The sequence below is a fragment of the Artemia sp. Qi Xiang Cuo genome, chromosome 11 (assembly GCF_049724085.1).
Source record: "Artemia sp. Qi Xiang Cuo chromosome 11, ASM4972408v1, whole genome shotgun sequence".
In the NCBI taxonomy this organism is placed as follows: domain Eukaryota; kingdom Metazoa; phylum Arthropoda; class Branchiopoda; order Anostraca; family Artemiidae; genus Artemia; species Artemia sp. Qi Xiang Cuo.
The window spans coordinates 63300277-63320775 of NC_142804.1; the positions used below are offsets into that span (position 1 = coordinate 63300277).

At 35.5% G+C, this 20499-nt stretch overlaps 1 protein-coding gene across 1 annotated transcript in view; it reads left to right on the plus strand.

Moving 5' to 3' along the window:
* LOC148947227 (protein big brother-like) overlaps positions 1-20499 on the plus strand; it is a 105213-nt gene that overhangs the window by 27798 nt on the left and 56916 nt on the right. The window contains exon 3 of the mRNA XM_089097329.1: positions 2073-2183. Coding sequence (XP_088953455.1) covers positions 2073-2183 — 111 coding nt within the window. The remainder of the gene's footprint in view (positions 1-2072; positions 2184-20499) is intronic.

Consider the following 20499-nt stretch of genomic DNA (forward strand, 5'->3'; position numbering starts at 1 on the left):
ACGCTTTACACTTAAAAAAATGATAGGTTGCCAAAAATCCTGTTCCTTAGCAATCCTGCCAGGACCAAACAAAAACCAGGACGACCTAGACCACGTCGGACAACATGATTTTATAATGAAAGAACGATAAGTTGCAAAAATCATGTTCCTTGTCAATGCTGCCAAACAGAACCCAGGACGTCTTCGACAATGTTGCGGGTGACGACGTATTACAGTTGAATAATGATAGGTTGTCAAAAATCATATTCCTTGGCAATCCTGCCAGGGCCAAACAAAACCAGGACATCTTCGACAATGTTGTGGGTGACGACGTTTTACAGTTAAAGAATGATAGGTTGCCAAAAGTCCTGTTCCTCGGGAATCCCGCCAGGGCCAAAACCATGGCATCCTCATGGATGTTGAGGTCCTCGAGGACGTCAGACGATATAGTTTTACAGTTGAAGAACGATAGGTTGCCAAAAATCCTGTTCCTTGACAATTCTGCCAGGGCCAAACAAAAACCAGGATATCTTCGACAATGTTGCGGGTGACGACGTTTTACAGTTAAAGAATGATAGGTTGCCAAAAACCCTGTTCCTTGGCAATCAAGCCAGGGCCAAACAAAAACCAGGATATCTTCGATAACGTTGCGGGTGACGACGTTTTACAGTTAAAGAATGATAGTTTGCTAAAAGTCCTGTTCCTTGGTAATCCCGCCAGGGCCAAAAGCATGACATCCTCGAGGATGTCGGACGATATAATTTTACAGTTGGTGAACGATAGGCTACCAAAAATCCTGTTCCGTGGCAATCTTGCCTGGGTAAAACGAAACCCAGGACATCCATAACAACGTTGGGAGACGACGTTTTACAGTTGAAGAATGATAGGTTACCAAAAATCCTGTTCCTTGGCAATCCTGCCAGGGCCGTACAAAAACCAGGATGTCCTCGACCACGTCGGACAACATGATTTTATAGTGAAAGAACGATATGTTGCAAACCAGGACGTCTTCGACAACGTTGCGGATGACGACGTTTTACAGTTAAAGAATGATAGGTTGCCAAAAATCATGTTTCTTGGCAATCCTATCAGGGTCGGACGAAAACAAGGACGTCTTCGATGACATCGGATGACCTCGTTTCACACTTGGAGAACAATACGTTACCGAAAATCATGTTTCTTGGCAGTCTTGCCCAGCTAAGCCTTCGTTAAGCCTTAAGGAAGACCAATACCTCCTCAAATGGACTCAAGAGGTAACAAAAAAGGATTAAAGGGAGCACAGTCTTCTCGGGAGGGAGCGGAGTAAAGCTTTGTGCAGATTGGGGCTACTGAAAAGCATGTGTAGGTCTGTTAGCCTAAAATGGATTGGTAGTGTGATAAGTTGTCAGTAGTAGCATTAATAGTAACGTAGCTATGAAATTACAGCACCGTGCAAAACTAATCGTCTGTGCTAGGTAAATCATATTAGTGAAAGGAGATTTCGTTTCCTCTGGTGGTGGTGGTGGTGGGGTATATAAGGGGTCTCTCCTCCAATTCGATTAAAAACAACATCTTTAACCTTATCTTCAACATCGTCAATTCTTAAGTATCTTTGGTGAAAATATTGAGAGATATGAAAATAAAAACTGCAAAATTACTTCGTGGCGTGGCAATTTGTCATGCAATGCAAAAGACGTAGTAATTTATGAGCCGGCCAATAACTAAGTTTGTATCTTATATCTGGGTTTTTCATAATTTTTCTTGGCCCCAGGGTGCATCAGGGAGTCTAATAGTCCTTTGCAGATGTCCTAACTAAACAGTTCTCTGATGTTTAATTACTATTACAAAAAAGCTATATCTCATAGATATTGATTGATTTACCTAAGCAAACTTACCTATAAAAAAGCTATTTCTTATAGATATTGATTGAATTACCTAAACAATGCTGAAAGAAAAGTTAGCTTATAGTAATTAGATTTTATTTATCAAAATATTTATTTATTTATTTCTAGGCTGTAGTTGCGACTGGCACAAATTTTCTGGCACAAAATTTCAAAAGTTATCTTATAATGATTAGACTTTATTTATCAAAATATTTATTTATTTATTTCTAGGCCGTAGTTGCGACTGGCACAAATTTTCAACTTGTCTTTTCACCTCTAAGTATTGGCTACTCGTCCAGTGAAAATTTAGATACCTGTGATTTCAGCAAAGAACCAGGAAAGGTAATAGCTAACATTGCAACCTTTTATGTACAACGCTTTGGATTCCTCAAGTGCCCCTCTCCTCTATCTCTCTTCTCCCTTTTTCTCTCGTTCTTTTTTCTCTCTTCCATCCTTTCGCCTCCTCTATACCCGTTTGTTTATTATAATTTTGGTGATTAATTTTTATCTAATCAAATTTTGTAAAATTGAGAACAGATAAGGCAAGGCTAGATCAAGACTGAGATGGACTGGTACTGCCCTGATGTTGAAGAATGTTGGAAATGCAAAACTTCAATTTTGAGCCACGTATCCATGGGCGTCCATATGGGGGGGCTCCAGCCCCCCCTCCCTGTCTGAATGATGCTGCCTTGTATTTTTGTTTTGAGATTTCTATTATACAGCATTGGAAGTGCCTGATTAGACCAGCTAAGTTCCCCTCCCCCCCCCCAATGCATGTATCCCTCCTAACATTTTCTACCACAATCTCGTGGAGTAGCCAAAAGTAAGATGGATGCAACCTTATTACGATATATTATGTAAATATTTAGTCTGTATCAAGAAGTATTTTATAGATATTTTTTTACTACCTAGATTAAGCCAGAGTAGGGATGTACATATTTGTCTTTAATTGCCTGAATATAATTATATTTACTTTTATTTTCTAAATTATTCCCTTTTTTAGCTTCTCATCTTATTATTACTGTTTTTGGTGTCTTGCTGTTTCTGCTTCCGTTCTCCAGGTTCTCACTTACACTGGAGACGCCCTATTTAATGTATTTGCGATATTTTTTGTTCGTTTCTTGTCTTTTTCTTTGGTGTCTAAATTTTGTTAAAATGTTTCTTTTGTTTTCTGCCACCGGACTATAAAAGAAAAACAACAGAGAAACAGAAAGTTTCCTTGTAAAAATACTGTGACTCAAAAGCTTATCCCTTATTTAAATACCAACCCAATTAGTGTTTTAAAAGTGGCAAATTTCCTCTTAAAATTGCAAAATTGAAGGGTTTAGATTTCAAACTTAAAAACGGAAATTGGGGGACAAATTTCAAAAGCCATAACCTCAGATTCTAAGCACTCCATCGCCTGAATTGCTTCGTGAATATGAGCTGTAGCTGTTTTTCTTCGTTGATTGTTTTTTAATTTTTCAATATATCTGAATTTTATGACCTGAAGAGCCGTGCTTCACCAGCAGGATTTCCAGAATCTAGGATTCAACACTATAGTTTGACGTCTTGGATACAGCGCATCTGGAATATAAAGCCTATCCAGTAGTACATCCAAATAATAAAAAAACAGGATTTTTGAACTTATAGGTTTCCGGAATTTTTAATCATACTATGAAAACTAATGAAAAGAAAGAAGAAAATGGAAAAAAGATTGTAGAAATCCTATTGATTATCCTTCTATAGTAAAAATCGATGGTTAATGGTGCGCGTGCGGCGTAGCCGTACGCGCAAAAAAATTTTTTGAGCATTTAGTAAAAACAGATGCGATGTAGTAAATTTTTTCTCTCAGGTTTAGTAAATTTTTGCAGGCCAGGGTGGCAACCCTGTTGGACAACCTAATGTCTTCTTCAACAATCCAATTTCATGACATTAATTCTCATACAGGCAAGTACGCCGATTCTTGGAGGGGGGAGGATAATTAAAAGACGAATTTCATTTGATAATTTGAATAGGAAGTGCCCAAAAATTCAGAAAAATTACATTTCAGGTGGCCAATGCTCCGAGGTCTTCCCCTGTGCACGTTCCTATTTTATCAAAACATTTAACAAGGAACATTATTGATTGCGTCAAATTCAAACAACCTATTTTAGATGTTTAAAATAGTAAATGAACCCGATATCCAATAGGCATAAAAATAAATGTAGACCTACTTTCTCTCGCTAGGGATAAACAATCAGCAAACCTAATTTTGTTATAATTTTGTTATTAGCCATAAAAAACTTCAGTAGTGTCCATTCACGAAATCGTGGGGGGGGGGGGAAGACGTACTAAAAAAGAGATATAACACCGGATTTTTTTTTTCAAATTTAGACAGTTTTATAGAAGGATGTAGCCTACTGCGATTCTTTAATAAGATGTAGTAAAGTATCGCTTGATACTTCAGTGCAGAGGATTTTAGTTTTGGTACTCAAATCTAAATCTTCCATGTGGCACTGTCATAATCACCATGTGGCAGGGTGTTGTACCATCTAATTCTTCCGAAAAAGGGCAGAATTAATTCTTGCGTGGCGTGCGCGACTCCTAATAAATGATTTGCAGCCCACTCTAGTCTCCAGTAAACAGATGAATACCAACCATTGAGAGTTAAATAAGGTCTGAGATAGGTTTGAAGAAATCCCCCCCTCCCGTTAATTTTCGTGCATTTACGAACGTTAGTTTTCGAAGGGGTTTCGGACAACCCAATTCCCTATCACGGAGAGTTGAGTTTCCACAAACAAATTAATTCAATAAAATTCAGGGGGCGGAGCAAATTTCTTTTTTTTTCATTTTTTTTTCAATGAAAATACTAGAAAAGGTCTTTTTCAGTGAAAAATATCCGAATGTTTTCAAAAGCTAGGGAGGCAAAAAATCTATTAGGGGTATTGAATGGTGGCACTCTATTTAATCGTCATTCTTACTCTTGTTTCACTGATATCAGCTTTTTAAATCATAATAAATAGCCATTACTAGGATCTCAAGCCAATTACATTAACGAACAGCCTTTAAACAAAAAAAAATGATTGTTGAAAATCACAAAGTATGAAAAAAAAACAGCATTAGTTTGTGTCACAGTATTATTTCATGAATTACCTCTTCCGAAAAGTCGAACTACCTTAATGAAGGATAATTCAGAACGGAAAATAAAAATCCGACTCAAGTTTTAAGCTACATAAGCACTAGACTAGATGAATCGTTGTTTTGCATGTTTCTAATTGTCGCTTACAGCGATTGGGACACCGAAATTGGGTATGACCGGCGCCTCTTGGGAGTAAACGGTCTATTTTTCAGATTTTCCTTATACATAGATAATTTCTTGCGTTTTCTTGTTTTCAAGTCTATCCATGCCGTCAAAGCTTAATTGCCTTGTCAATTGCTTAAGTTTTACTTTGATGAGTTAAAGAAATAATTTTTTTTTACGTACGTCACCGAAATAACTTTGAAATTTTAATAAAGCGTTGAAGCAAGACTTTGGCAGTTTTTTTTTATTTCTTAGTTTTCTCTGTAATATTTAAACTCAGTTTGCAATAAGCTGATTTTCAAAGTTTCATTAATTTGTGTTTTCTTGTTTTCAATTCTATGCCTTCAAAGCTTAATTGCCTTTTCAATTGCTTAAGTTTTACTTTGGTGAATTCAAGTAGAAGTTTATTTTTTGAGTTTTTAATCGAAATAAGTTTGAAATTTTACTATAGCCATGAAACTGGACTTGGACAGGTATCTTTTCCTTAAAAATTTCTTAGTTTTTTCTCAAAAATTTAAATTCAGTTTGCAACAAGCTGATTTTCAAACTTTCGTTAATTTGTGTTTTATTGTTTTCAATTCTATGCCGTCAAAGCTTAATTGCCTTGTCAAATGGTTAAGTTTTACTTTGGTGAATTCAAGAAGTGGTTTACTTTTTACGTACTTCACCGAAAAAATTTGAAATAATAGTATAACCATGAATCTAGACTTAAACCGTTTTTTTTTCTCCTTAAAAAAGTCTTACTTTTCTCTCTAAGACTTAAATTCAGTTTGCAATAAACTGATTTTCAGATTCTTTCTAATTTGTGTTTTCTTGTTTTCAATTCTGTGCCGCCAAAGCTTAATTGCCTTGTCAGTTGCTTAAGTTTTATTTTGTTAATTTTAAGAAGTGGTTTACTTTTTACGTACTTCACTGATATAACTTTGAAATTTTACTAAAGTCATGAAACTAGACTTGGGCAGTTTCTTCTTTAAAAATTTCTTAGTTTTCTCTCTAAGATTTAAATTCAGTTTGCAATAAGTTGATTTTCAGATTTTTGTTATACATAGACAATTTCTTGTGTTTTTCTTTTTTTAGTCTATCCTTGCTTTCAAATCTTAAATACATTTTCAAGCGTTTAACTTTTACTTTAGTAAATTCTAGAATGGGTTTACATTTTACGCGAGCTAAGAGAGTGGAAACTGTCGACGTCAGATTATATTTGCTAGGGCCGAAGGTATGAGGGAGAAGAGGGGGGTTAGCATTACTAGAATTTGTTATTTCTTTTAGCAAAACTGAGAAAGAAATATAACAGAATGATTATAAATAAAACTATAGGCTTCAAAGAAGATAAAGATTTAACCAGCTGTTACAATGATTAAACTGAAAACGTCAATGACGAAGGTTAGTTTTGGACTGAATTTAAATTTCCAAACGATATCCTGCAACACATAAATAATCCAAACTGTTCCACTGTTTTAACCATGCTTATAGTTAAAGTAATAAAATTATTCTGGTTGATTTACTCCTAATTTAAAATTATTTCAAGTTTCCCCTGTGTGCTTCAAATTACATCCATGAAAATTTTCATTATTCAATGAGAAGTAATTGAGCATATCGGATGAGCTGCTTGCTCTGGAGGAAGTCAAAAGTCTGGGAATTACTTTGATAAGGATTCATGCGACTCTCTTATCTCCCTGTAATTTAATACCGAAACCACAAAAGTGACAAGCTTTCGACTGTTTCTAAAAGATCGTTTTCCAGTAGGAACATTTGCATGGTCCCAGAACTCTGGATCCAAGTAATAAATACTATGCCTCTTAAGTCAAAACACATATCTCGTAAACAAGTTAGTATCTTCATTTCCAAATTTCTATTTAAAAACTACCTACCCCCCAAATTTCGTGCCCTACTCTATGTAAATTGTAGCTTATGTCCCTTTGTACAATCCTGTCCATTTGTGGGAATCTTGGCTTTGTATTTCTTATGGTATCCCCCTTCGAAATTTCTGTCCGACTCGTAAAAACGTAACAAATATGTATACAAACAAACTCTTGATGCATTTTTTTGGGTATGATTTACTCACAACAGATCCATAGACGACCACAACCTACTCCCAAAATATTCTTAATGTAGGCATTTTTATAGATGTTACATATACCTGGTAAAAGGGTGATATCAACACTTCCGCTTGAGAATCTTCTGCCTCCCTTACCTTACAAAATTGTAGGTGTCATTGGTGCCATTGGGCACAATTTGACTAATTTTACAGACAAGGTTGTATCCCCCCCCCCCGAACAAAAAATTCTGCTGAATTGTAAAAAATTAACATAAATGGATATAATCATATTTTTGATGCGTTTTTTAAAGTTTTTGAACACCACCCCCACCCCTGATTGCATATTAGGCAGTGTTTATCTGTAATATAAGTATTACCTGACTAAGACATTTTGGTACTGTTCTATTAGCTGGTACCCACTCGAGAAGTCAAGTTTTGTTAATGCTAATGAAATAAAACAAAATACTATGAAAATATAATAGTTTATAAACCAATTTGGGCTATATATTTACACATAAGGGGGTGGGGATAAAGCTTAGCATATATTAAATGCGTAGCCTAACCTAGGTACCTTTCCCCCCTAAACCCCCCAAAAACAATAGTTTAAATGTTGTAAACGCAATTGCAAACCACGGTTTGTGATCCAATACTCTATTGACAGATTGACCCGTTTGACTAGTTTCCTTTATCATCTTCCTATACAGTATATCCCGTGGGTACCAGCTAATAGAACAGTGCCGAAATTTTTTAAATGATGTATCTAAATAGGATTGGACAGGTCCTATTTGACCTATTAAAAAACGTATCTCTAATGAGGATTGGTACTTTTATATTGGGGGTGCCTCTGGATTGCCATGTTCAGAAAGTTTTTATTTCTAACAGGTGTTATTTTGTCACAACTGGGCATCCATTTCTCTAAGCATCAAACTAATACCCATGATATCAATCTTTTGCTGTTCCAACGATATGTTTGTCCTGAAATTTAGCCAAGGCTAATTTAGCCTTGGTAACCTCTTTCCCCCAACAAAAAGACACTATGTGAACTAGTAAATGACTTTTTTTTAATTTTACTTACAATTACAACAGAATCTTGACCGCTACCACCACCACCACCACCCCCCTGCCACGGCGACTGCGTCAGCTTGCCTGTCCACCTCATTTTTAGTGTCCCTGTCTCGAAGGTCTGTATTTTCTGAAAACTTGCTTTTTGATTTAGGTTATTTTGATACTTGATATGTAAAAAAGAAAAAAATTGTCAAAAGGAAAGCAATCGTTGCGCCTTTTAGCGTTTGAATTATAAATTTTGCATAAAATACTGTTCGATTTTAGATTCTCTTGATATTACTCTAACAAAAGGAAATTTACCAGCTACCTCTGCATACATTGATTTTTAATAAATAAATAATGATTATTTATAAATAAATATAAATATATTTATGAAATGTACATTATTATGAAATATAGGCCTATATTATGAAATAAAATATATAAATATATTATGAAATATTCATGAAATATATATTTATAAATATAAATAAATATAAATATAATAAATAATGACTATTTATAAATATAAATAATAAATCAATAATTGACTTTTAATTAATAAATAATGACTAACTAATTAATTAAAATTCAAGAAATATATACTACTGCAAGTTTGAGGTTTGAAGGGCCTATGGAGGTTTGAGAAGCTACATTTTGTACATGAATAATAGTGCCATCTAATTGGTAGAGGTCTCTCGATGAACTACATAGCAAAATCTCGAAAATAGTGTTAAAAGATGCTAGATGGTTTAAAGAGTGTTAAAGATGGTTTAAAGTTGCACCGCCAAAAAAAGTGCAAGTGCGCCGAAAGCTCCATTTTTCTAGTGAAAATACACCACCGCCAAACGATTTTTCAGTGAAAACGATTTTACCCCCAACAAATGCCCAATTTGAAAATGACAATGCCCAACCGTCTCAAAAATCACCAAAATGGCTTATATGCGCCCCATCTCGCCAATCTGCCCCAAAATAATGCCGGTGCTGCATTGATTACTAGTCATAAAAACGCCAATAAGACAGTACACCTGAAATGATGGCCCTCGGTCAACATGAACATCACCTCACATGGAGCACAGAATTAGATTTTGTTATTTGTGTTTTTCTTTGTTCATGTTACTCTAATGTTTATGTGATGTCAATTCCTTGAAAGTGAATTTTCTTTTTGTTTTGTATTACCATGGCCTTGGTTCTTTTAGCGCAATAAAAATTACTCACAAAAAACTTTAAGAAACCGTCAAAAATATGTTTATACGTATTTCTGTTACGTTTTTATCGAGTCGGACAAACATTTCGGGCGGGAGGTTCAAAAACCCCAACCACCTGGCAGGCACGTACGCAGGAATTTGTTTCGGAGGGGGCCCAAATACTTCAAATCCCTTACTTTTGTGAGAAGTATCAGAAAATTACGGGAAATTAAAAAAATCGTAAGATTTCGGGGGGCGGGCCCAGAGGCCCTCCCTGCGTACATGCCTGGCTTGTGAGGTTTTGCCCTATTAGGTCACCGGTACTGGTACATTATGCGGGCACCGCTATATACTGTATGTGGAATTTCGAACGGGAAATGCTACAGTCAAACGGGAGAGACAGATACCCGGTACTAAAACAGTTGTTAGAGTAAAATTGATCTAATATTAATGTTAAAATTACAATTTGGGATTTGCCAAAGACAAAAAAGAGGCAGTTGAATTTTTACAGGATAAGGGGTTATTGCCCAAGAGAAAAGAGTGTGAAAATGAACACACCATGACTTTATATTTGTATGAGAAGCATATTGGACAATATTGGAGGTGTTGTGTACGGCAATGTAAGCAAAAAGATGGTTTGCCTAACCTAACATTTCACATACAGCATATAGCGGTGCCCGCATAATGTACCAGTACCAGGTCAGTTCTTATTTCAATACTTATCATCGTGCTGATTAGTATTTTAGTTTCTGGCAGAAATATTTATTGCCTTGCTTTATAATCTAATTGGTAGAGGTCTCCCGATGAACTACGTAGCAGCAACCACTAAAACCCCAAATCTAAAATACTGCCTATGCTGCATTGATAACTGATCACAAAAACGTCAATAAGATAATACACCCGAAATGATGACCCCCAGTAACATAAGCATCACCTCACAAAAAGAACAAAATGTAACGTATAGCAGAATTAGAAAGATAAAGATTAACTTCTCTCAGGTATAAAACTACGTCCTTGGCTTCTTCTTATCATGACGGGTATGCATGAAGACCAAATCAATTTGCCTACAATAAAGTCATTGAAGAAACCATATGCCTAAAATATGTTGTGCCGGTATCATAAAAGACATCAGGTTTATGACCATTCTATTTTAAATTCAAGTTTACAACCACCATTGAAGCCCATATAGTTCTGGTAGTTTATATACAAAATTGGCGCGTCGAATAGTGCCTCCTTTGATGGATCTATCTTGAGGCGTCTTTTATTGATGAAGTTTAATAGTTCATCTGCTTTTCTGGAGTTTTGGATTCCCAAGTTAGATCAAACACTGGGCGTAGCTTTGGGGTAGAGGGAGACAGCGCCTCATAGAAAACTTATTCATCCAAGAATATTCTCATAAGCGAGTTTAAATTTACTCTCCCTAGCCATGTGATTAGCATACTAGACTTGAGACCCTTTTTCCTGGAGGACAGGGGTTCAAGTCCTGCTGTTGCTGGTTATTTGGTTTGAACGGGAGTCATTGGCGTAACTCTATAAGCTCTGGTAGAGTCGACCCAGCTCTAAATGAGTACCTTGGGAAACCTGGGGAAGGTAAACAGGAAGGCCGTGCGAAAAAACAGGATGGCTGGCCCCTAGCCCCCTCCCAGTGCACTTCCTGGCTAAAGAGCCATGAAACGGAGATAAGCACCGCCAGTAGTGGTTGTAAATACGGTGCCATATTCTTTACCTTTTTACCTCCTTTCTCTTGCAGGCCAATCCTATTTTAGATCGTTTTTCCAATAGAAAATTCCAAGCTATTTCCATGGGCGCAATCCTGGGAACATTTTCAGTGTTATTTCATTGTCGTTTTAGGTGGCTTAAAGATAAAACTAATAAAAAAAGTGGAATACTCATGGACAACAGGATTGTAAGCAAAAGATTTTGAAGAAGTAAAAGAAACAAAATAGTGAGACTCAGAGTTACCACATAGTTACCTTAGATTTATGCTTAATACAACTAACTATTAATTAGTTAAATAGTTAGCTGTGATAACTTAGAAGACATTATATTACGCAACATGAGAAATTCCAGTATCCCCAAGTTTTTCGGAATTTCTCCGAAATTTCACGAAAAAAATGGGTTTTCGGATATCTCCTCGTAAAATTGAAAATCGTAAATTTACGAAGGGACTGAGTAAAAATCGTTAGTTTTCATTCAACTTAAATTCCGACAGTTTTCAAAGTCAATTATCTTTCGGGACACTGGAATTTGAAGATTCTGAAGCACTGCGCAACATAAACGTCGAAAAATGGAAAAATTTAAAAAGAATTTTAGTGTATTTTTACTGTCACCAGTGGTCAACTACTTGCAAAAATTAGAACAAGGTTCTAATTCAGAACCTTATCACGTCAAAGAATCTTAGAAATATTCCATACAAATTAGGAATAAAATATGCCAAGTAAAAAATTAGAACAAGGTTGTTAAAAATACGGCAAAGCCAATTTGACACTATTAACGTTTTTCTACCGTTTTTGGGAAAAACCTTGATCTAACTTCGCAAAAGCGGCTTATAGCAGAAGAAAGACCAAGGGTGCTTTCAAAATCACATTTTTAAGGGAAATATTGCTTTATGTTTCTTGATCTTCCGCAGCTGAATTCTACTCTTATAATTCAAAATGTGCTATGGAACAGAAGTTTCACAAGAGAGATTAATAATTGGAAATATATAAATAATTGTTTATTTTTTTATTAAGGACCCGGTCTTTATACAGGGAAACATATGTTGAGTATTCAAGATGTGGCTGAAAATTTTTTGGTCCTAATCTCCATCTTCCCAAATATTTCTGTGAATAGGCAAGGAGAACACGACCGATTTTTAAAGAAACACAAACTACTAAGTATCATGACGATAGAATAATATGTATTGGACAGGGGCGGATCTAGAGAAAAATCTAGGGGGGGGTGTGACAAGGGTGCCAATAAGCAAAATCTTAGGGGGGGGACAATGTAACAAGGGCGTCAATAATTGACCAAATTGACAAACTTATTTAAAAAGAGTGAAATACAGAAAAAAAAACAAGGAATGAGGGCGCCATAGGAATATTGGGGGACTGAGGTCTCCCCGAACCCCTTGGTTCCACCACTGATTAGATTATAAAACTGAAACCCTGTGTGTAATTAAAATTAAATTATATCCTTCTCGATTTTAGAATTGCCAAGTAAACGTTATTAAAGATTTATAGCCCTTTTAAAGATATTTCCTTATACAAATAATTTCTAAAACTTGCGCAAAAACAGAACATAAGTTTTTGAATTGATTTTTTGAATTGCTTGAATTAGAATTGCTTATTCACTGATTAAAGATTAAAAACCAAAACTTTTCAATTTTCGGCAAAATTAAAGCATTGCAAACTTTACGCTTAAGCTAACAAGTTCAAACTTTTCCAGGTTATTTTACACCTTAATAGGTCATTTTTTATATTCTTCAGTATGTGTAAAAAAAAAACTGTTTTGCGATAAAAATTAATACTATGCAGAAAATCGTTAAAGTTGTAAAATAATTTAAATAGTAAACATTCATTGTGTTGTAAGCAAAATCATGCTAATCAGCTTAAACTGGTTTATTGTAAATTATCATATTTATTATTTATGTTTAAGCAGAGATAAAATAAAATTCAACTTTCTTCACATTTGATATTCAGCTGAAAAAATGCTTTAGAATGGTTATGTCAGCTTAGAATGTTGCTAAAAGCAGTTGAATTAATAAGAAACGTTAGGACTGTCTATTTCAAATCAGCAGTGTTATTTGGAGGAGGGGACAGGAATGTTCGAGCTCCCAGATGTTTACCCCCCACCTAGGAGTGAAAATTGCTGTTTGAGAGGGGGATAGGGAAATGTTCATTGGAAAATGGCTTCTTTTGGTATTTTAGTTGAATAAATAGAAAAAAACAAATTGCCCCCCCCCCGTAAATTTGAAGAATAAATTTTTCCTCCTCTCCCTGAATCATTGTGAATTTACGCCACTATCTTAAATACCAAAAACACCGTCATGCAACATTTAAACAAAATAATATGCGCCCTACTCCGTTTACTTTTCAAATATTGTCAACACATCATTAAACTTAACAATTCCCTAAAATTTATTTGCGAAAAATGGTTTGGACGGAAGTTTTAAATTGATAATTTTTGGTGGTGTTGTTTAAATGTATACTTCTCCAAAAATCCCAAACTCAATATTGAATTTTCTATATCGTGGGGGGGGGGGAGAGAGGAAGATCCAGAAGATAGACAATCAGCTTCGTTTTTGTCTATTGAAATTTTATAAGTGGCGTCAATTCACGTAAATTAGTGGGGAGGCAAAAATGTATCTTACAAAATCTAGAGGGGATTTTTTTTTAATCAAAGTGCAAAAAGCCATTTTCAATGAAAATACCGAAAAAGGCATTTTCAATATCTACTGGAAAAAATATTGCTGGTAATGATGACCCCTCCCCCCTCAATTGAAGCCCCTAAACTTTATATCTAATCTTTCCTGACCTGATTGAGATACCTGGCGCATTGATGCAAAGTCAGCAGTCCATCTTCTTGTGGAATTATCTCCTTTGTTTATGTTATGGACTTAATTGACCTGAGAACAGCAAAAAATAAGGATTCGTAAAAACAGCAACATATCGGATCAACTCATAGAACATGATAGGGGGCTTAAGAAACTTTAAAACAATTATATTATATTATTTTTTAGTTTTATTAAACAAAGGGTTTTTTCTAACGGCTTCTTTCAAAGGCTCCAAAGTCTTTTTTCCAAAGGCTACGTTAAAAGCACCAACTAGGTGTGTAATTAGGCTAAACTAATTGGGCCATTCATCCAGAAGAGACTGCAACCAAAGAAGATCTCCCAGATGCAAGGCCGTATCCAGGGGGGGATACGACCCGTTTTGACCCCTCCCCCTCGAAATTTTTGCCCGAGTCGAAAATAAGTCGAAAATTAGTAAAAACTAGGTAAAATCAGTAAAATTAGTCGAAAACAGAGTCAAAAATTAGTAACCTCCCCTCCCCCGAAAAAAAAAATCCTTGATCCGCCCTTGCCCAGATGTACCAATTGGAGGAGAGGACAATTATACTCCCCACCATATTTAGGAAAAATATCTTGTCTGTTTTTGTTGAAAAAATTACCCCTGCCCCTTTAAATTTTGATTTTTTTTTTGTATTTACAATGAAAAAAAACGAAATTACCCCCTCTAAATAAAAAAAACCACCTATTTGGTATATCTATTTTTAGAAAAAAGAAAAAGAGTTTTAGTCTCCCCCCTTCCCTACACTTTTGTGAACTGGTGTCCCTGCGATTCTTGAGAAAAATGTCACTGAGTCACGTCAAAGAATCTTAGAAATATTCCATACAAATTAGGAATAAAATATGCCAAGTAAAAATGATAATTAATTTCGTCAATTTAATCTAATTTAATACTTGTTCTTGCCACATACGCATAAGAGGCTGCAATTTCTATAGCGAGACTAATTTTAATCATATTCGTATGTTACGTACCTGTTACAGGCAGACTGCCATTTCACTGGCGCTATCTTATTGGTGTTTTTGATCATTAGTTACTTATAAATTATCGTTAATGTTTTGGGTAGTTTTTATTCGTCAACAGCAGCTGCTTCTCTAAATCAATGAAAGACTCAGTCAACAGGAAACCATAGAAATATTTTTTTAAATCCCTAATAAGGCTTTCGTAGAATACTTGAACAAACTAACCATTTTCTTGTTGAGTTTGCATACTCCAACAAGGTTTACACCTCACAGAGCAAATACTTTTAATATTTTTCCATTCTTAAAAATCAAAAACCTTAAACTTTGAGTTACAGTTCAAGGACTTAGACAGGGCGGGGGGGCTATCCTCCCAAAATTCGAAATTTTTACAAAGTTTTTGCCATTTTTTATTCAAATTATCGAAAAAATTGTTTTTTTTACCATTTGACTCTCCTTCAAAAAAAAGTGTATGTGCCTGTGTCCATTCCACTGGAAATTCAGGAAGCATATACCATTGTGAATTACATCAAATCCTCAACTCCTCTCTGCTAAGTTTAGATAATGTGCCATACTCAATTTAACTAATAATCGAAATCATATAGGATTTGGGGCTTAGAGATGGAATCGGGAAAAAATACGGCAGGAAAATGGATCCTTATAAAGAAAAATCATTGTCCTTTTTCAAAAAAAAAAAATCCAACTTCTAAGTTTTATTGAGCAAACTTTATTCTTGATCGTGTTATAATTTTTTTTAGTTTACCTTTTGTCTCATGTTGTAGCCATGGGTAGTTGCTCAAATCCATCCTTATTCGTTCTAGAATTAGACTTAAGAAGACTTAGAAATGTCTATTTGAAATGTCAACAAAGCCTTCGTGCATCATTTGAACAAAGTAATGTTTTCCTTGTTCAGTTTGCTTACTCGTATTATTCACACCTCACGAAACTAATTATTTTAATGTTTATCTATCCCAGTACTCGTGAGAAATTCCTATGGGAATCAACTGTCGTTTGTAATGACTTTAAATCCAATTTCCTATTGCAATAACTGACCAGTGTATTGTATAATATACTTCTTCAACGTCAGCTAATATACAGAGGAGGTAAATAGTTTTTGCCAGTGACATCACTAGCAACCATGGGCGCCCATAAGCTCAATTCCAGGGGGGGGGGCAAACCTCGTCTAATTGGCACTATTAATGCTATATAATAGAAATCTCAGAACAAAAATATAAAAATAAGGCAGCATCATTCAGCCAGGGAGGGGCGGGCGCCCCCCCCTTATGGGCGTCCATGCTAGCAACAACTTGGGGGGCTTCATAGCCGGGAGTCATCAAGACCCATTGCTTGAGGGACTGAGCCCCCACTGAATAAGCTTGAAAGGGTTCTGCATAATTAAGAAATCCTTAGAGTTAATAGGTTACGGCTTGAACGACATGTAAAGAGGTGTTTCTTAGCCCCTCCTGAAAATAAAAACGTGGCGCATTTGTATCTACATTCAGGAAGGGAATCCCTTCCAAGATCCGTCGGAAGCAGTCCCTTGCAAAGGTGTTGATTTCATGAAGGTCAATTTTACTGTTAACTGGGAGGTTGTGTCACAAAAAATTCACAAAAAAATTGACTGTTATCAAACTTCGGTTTTTTTATATGCGTTTTATATAGTTCCGGTATACACAGTTGCCGAGTGAGTTAGTTATATAAACATTTGTGAAAATTCAATATGTGGTAAAGTATTTTGAGACTCGAAGCCTCACCCTTTTTCCCGCCGACGTCTTGACACTTGCCCTGTTTCCCAGAATATTCTATCTTGTCACAAGAAAGCCAGGGGCGTAGTAAGCGTTTAGCATCAAGGGGCAATGTCAGTCTTATCTTTATAAAACCATCTAACTGGCACCCCAAGACTGCTGCACCCAGGTACAACCCCCCCCCCCTAACACACCTCTAGCTAAACTACTAAAGATTGCCTGTTCTTCCTCAACATGTAAATTTAATGTTGCGTTACGCATTTCAGGCGCTATTTTTTTCGTAAACCACATAGTCAAAACCTAAACTCAAGAACGACAGCAAACAATTCATTCAACTATTGCAAATAGTAATTCTAAAATAATGCTAGCATTAATTCAAATAATACTTTGGTCAACCAAAATTAAAACCCGTCACACGTGTTTTCAATACTTTTGATTCTTATGTGCGACATACTTATCTACACCTTGCATCGATTGATGAAGTCTTAGACACCCAATAAACAGCTATTGACTTTTTTCCTACTTTAAAATCAGGAGGCCAGTAGAAAGGCCTCATGAGCTCGTGTCCCTCACCCCTGCTGCCACCTACAACTTTTTTTTACATAACTTATTCAAGGATTATCGATCGAGTCTAATGGGGGTCAAGGTCAATCAATCTGTTGTTGTTTGGCCACGTGTAATGACATGAGGGTGATTTACATAATCGGCGGGGGAATTATTGATTCACGAAAGGGGAATTAAGAAAACAACATGGCTTCTTTGTTGTTTGGCATAGAGTCCCTAGGGGAGATGGATTTCTGAGAAATTGATTGCGTAATCAAAGTGTGTCAATGACCTAAATTTTCAAGGTCTATTTGTTTGTTGTTCGTCTAGGTGTAATAACTCCGGGACAAAGGTTGCACATGCGCAATGAATTCTAACGGGAACAATTTTATTGATCTAGGACTCGAGGGGGAATTGAATTTCCGAGAACTTGATTGCATAATTGAAGGGAAAATGGATTTCCGAGAACTTGATTGCGTAATCGAGGGGACGTGGATTTATGAGGAATTGATTGCGAAATCGAAGGGGAAGTGGATTTCTGAGAAATTGATCCGATAACGGGAAACAGTTAGATCACGTGCTTTCTTCTCAGCCAATCAGCGAGTCGGATACATCTTCCTTCTCAGCCAATCAGAGGGCTGGTTACAATAATAGCGGCAGAGGGAATATGAGTAAAGTATTTTTACTATAGTTTTATTAGTCTGTGAATAGAATTCAAAGGAGTGAGAACAATTTTGACTTTACTCATTTGGATATATATTTGTGTGTTGATGATGACGAGTGGAATGTTTACACTCCTAGAAGTTGATAGTGGAGTTGAAGGTAATAATAAAAGAGCACCAAACATTGCGGTGGAAATCACGAAAGGATCACGGCTTTGTCTGGAATGGGATGTAGTATATGCAAGATATGTGTTACCCCTTAGCAAATTTAAAATGGAAGATCATTTATGTTTCGCTGCAAAAGTTGATATAGCATATGTTAATTGACGTCAATGTGCTTTAAGTGCATTAGTGAAACATATCGAAGGCAATAAACTGTCTCGATAATTGTACATGCATAATATTATTGATGTCGTAATTATTCAATAAAATTGTTTCGAAATCGAAAATGTTCCCTTTCTTTTCTGGTTAGGTTAGGCTAGCGAATCAGGGTCAGTCTAGAGTCAGCAGTCAGAGTGAAAGGATTGAAAAATGAATAGATTTGAGAAAGAGAGAATTAGATCAAATCTAGTGTTTATGGAAAAACATTTGATTTTGGATGATGATTTTCTCAAGTTATCTCTTCAACGCAGGATATTCTCTTGTCGGGGAACACTTGACAATATAATGAGGAGTGATTCTCCCTCATTGGACTATTGTATGAAACTTTTAAAATGTGATTCAAATGCTTATAGTCAATTTATTGATATATTAATTGGAACAAAGCAGAATCATATCGTGGATATACTTTTGAAAACATTGCCAATGGATTCAATGTAGATGGCTCCCCCGTCATTCGAAAGAAGTAACGTCACAGAGTTACTCCTCTTCCCCATTCCTCCACCTTGAATTTATGGAGTGAGGACGCTTAGTTTCGTTTTAGCTGTGAGTGAGTCAAGTGACATTGGAAACCAAAAAAAAAAAAATGTTCTATATATGCCCATTGTGCATTTACACTCTTGGCAGTTGGAATCAATGTGAGAATTTTACAATTATTTATGAATATATTTAAAAGTGCAAATTATGTAATCCATGTAAATTACATAGAGGCTATGCAGTACAAATTAAAGGATGTAATTCATGTCTTGAGGAGGTGTGTGACTCTCACCCTAGAGGGCACCTGTGCTCCAATTGTCACTATCATAAATGTGATCAGTGGGAGAATACTTACCCCGCTATGATTGGAAACAATCCTAAACGTGATTTCAGTTTATTTCTACGAGATTGGTATCGTTGTGGATTTAAATTATTCCGGGAGGAGGAATCTGGTCTATGATTCAACTGTTGGGCTAACAAGACAATTTGGTTTCTACTTCATCGTTGTGACGACACTGCCTACTATGAGTATAAACCAAGTTAATTTTATTTGGCAGTTAACGAATGTGATTCACCATTTGAAAACACTATATGTGATATTGCTTCAAATAGTTAAATTGAAACTCGTGAATTTCATAATATGAAAGCAAATAGTTTCATTGACTATACAAAGAGAAATGACAAGAGTGAAGTTACATTGTGCTGTAAAAAATGTGACCCTGACTTTGCATTTAGTCAAGATCAATATAAAGTGAATCCAAATGATTTAAAGGCATTAGTGGTTCACGACAGTTGCCTATACACCGAAGAAGAAATCTAAAGTGAAGATTTAAAGACATTGTTGTATATATATGCATTTTATTAATTATCAAATTCACAAACATTTTTTAAGCGCTTTACTCTTACGATATTGAAAACAATACTAAAGAGGCCCGACAGGATATTTTCCACTAGAAAGTCATTCAGACGAGGATTGTCACCATAAATGTGGAATAACTGCTTCTAAGTATAGTTGTGGAAACCGAACATAAAATACATTAGTCAATGGAAACTGAAGCTTTTAGTCGTCAGATCCTGCACCCTCTTCAGATTTTGAATAATAGTTTTCCCACTGCTCTCAATATAGTTGCTGATGTGGTGTGTGTAGAATGTATAGGGTAAGAGACCACTATACATAAATGACTGCAACCTTCCACTTCCGTTCATAATTTCTCAAAGACATAAAAAATTTAAAGTTCAGTTCTAAATTTTTCTGTAGAAGATAGGAAAAGTTATACTATGATTGTGATTATTTTCCAGTGAAGATAAAAAGTTTCACTTTAATTCTAATTTTCTTAAATTCAGTTCCGATTTTTTGCAAAGAGAGGAAAAATTTAAAGTTCTGTTCCAAATTTTTCATAGAAGATATAAAAAGTTATACATTGATTTTGAATCTTCGACATGAAGATAAGGTGCATCACTTTAATTCTGAGTTTTCTCGAAGAGGTTCAAAATGTTCAAGTTCTCTTCTGAATTTTCATAAAGAAGATAAAAAAGTTAGCTCAATTCTGAATTTTACCAATGAAAATGAAAAAAGCTTCCACTTCAGTTCTTAATTTCTCAAAGACATACAAAATTCAAGGTTCTCTTCTAATTTTTCCAAGAAAATAAAAAGGTTCCACTTCAGTTCTGGTTTTTTCTCAAAGAGATGAAAAATTTAAAGTTCTATTCTAATTTTAAATTAAATTTTAGCTCCTTTGTCTTATGGATTTACCCCTCAAATTTTTAAATTAGAAAATGAGTGACTCGTTCTGAATAGGATCGTGGACTGAATGCC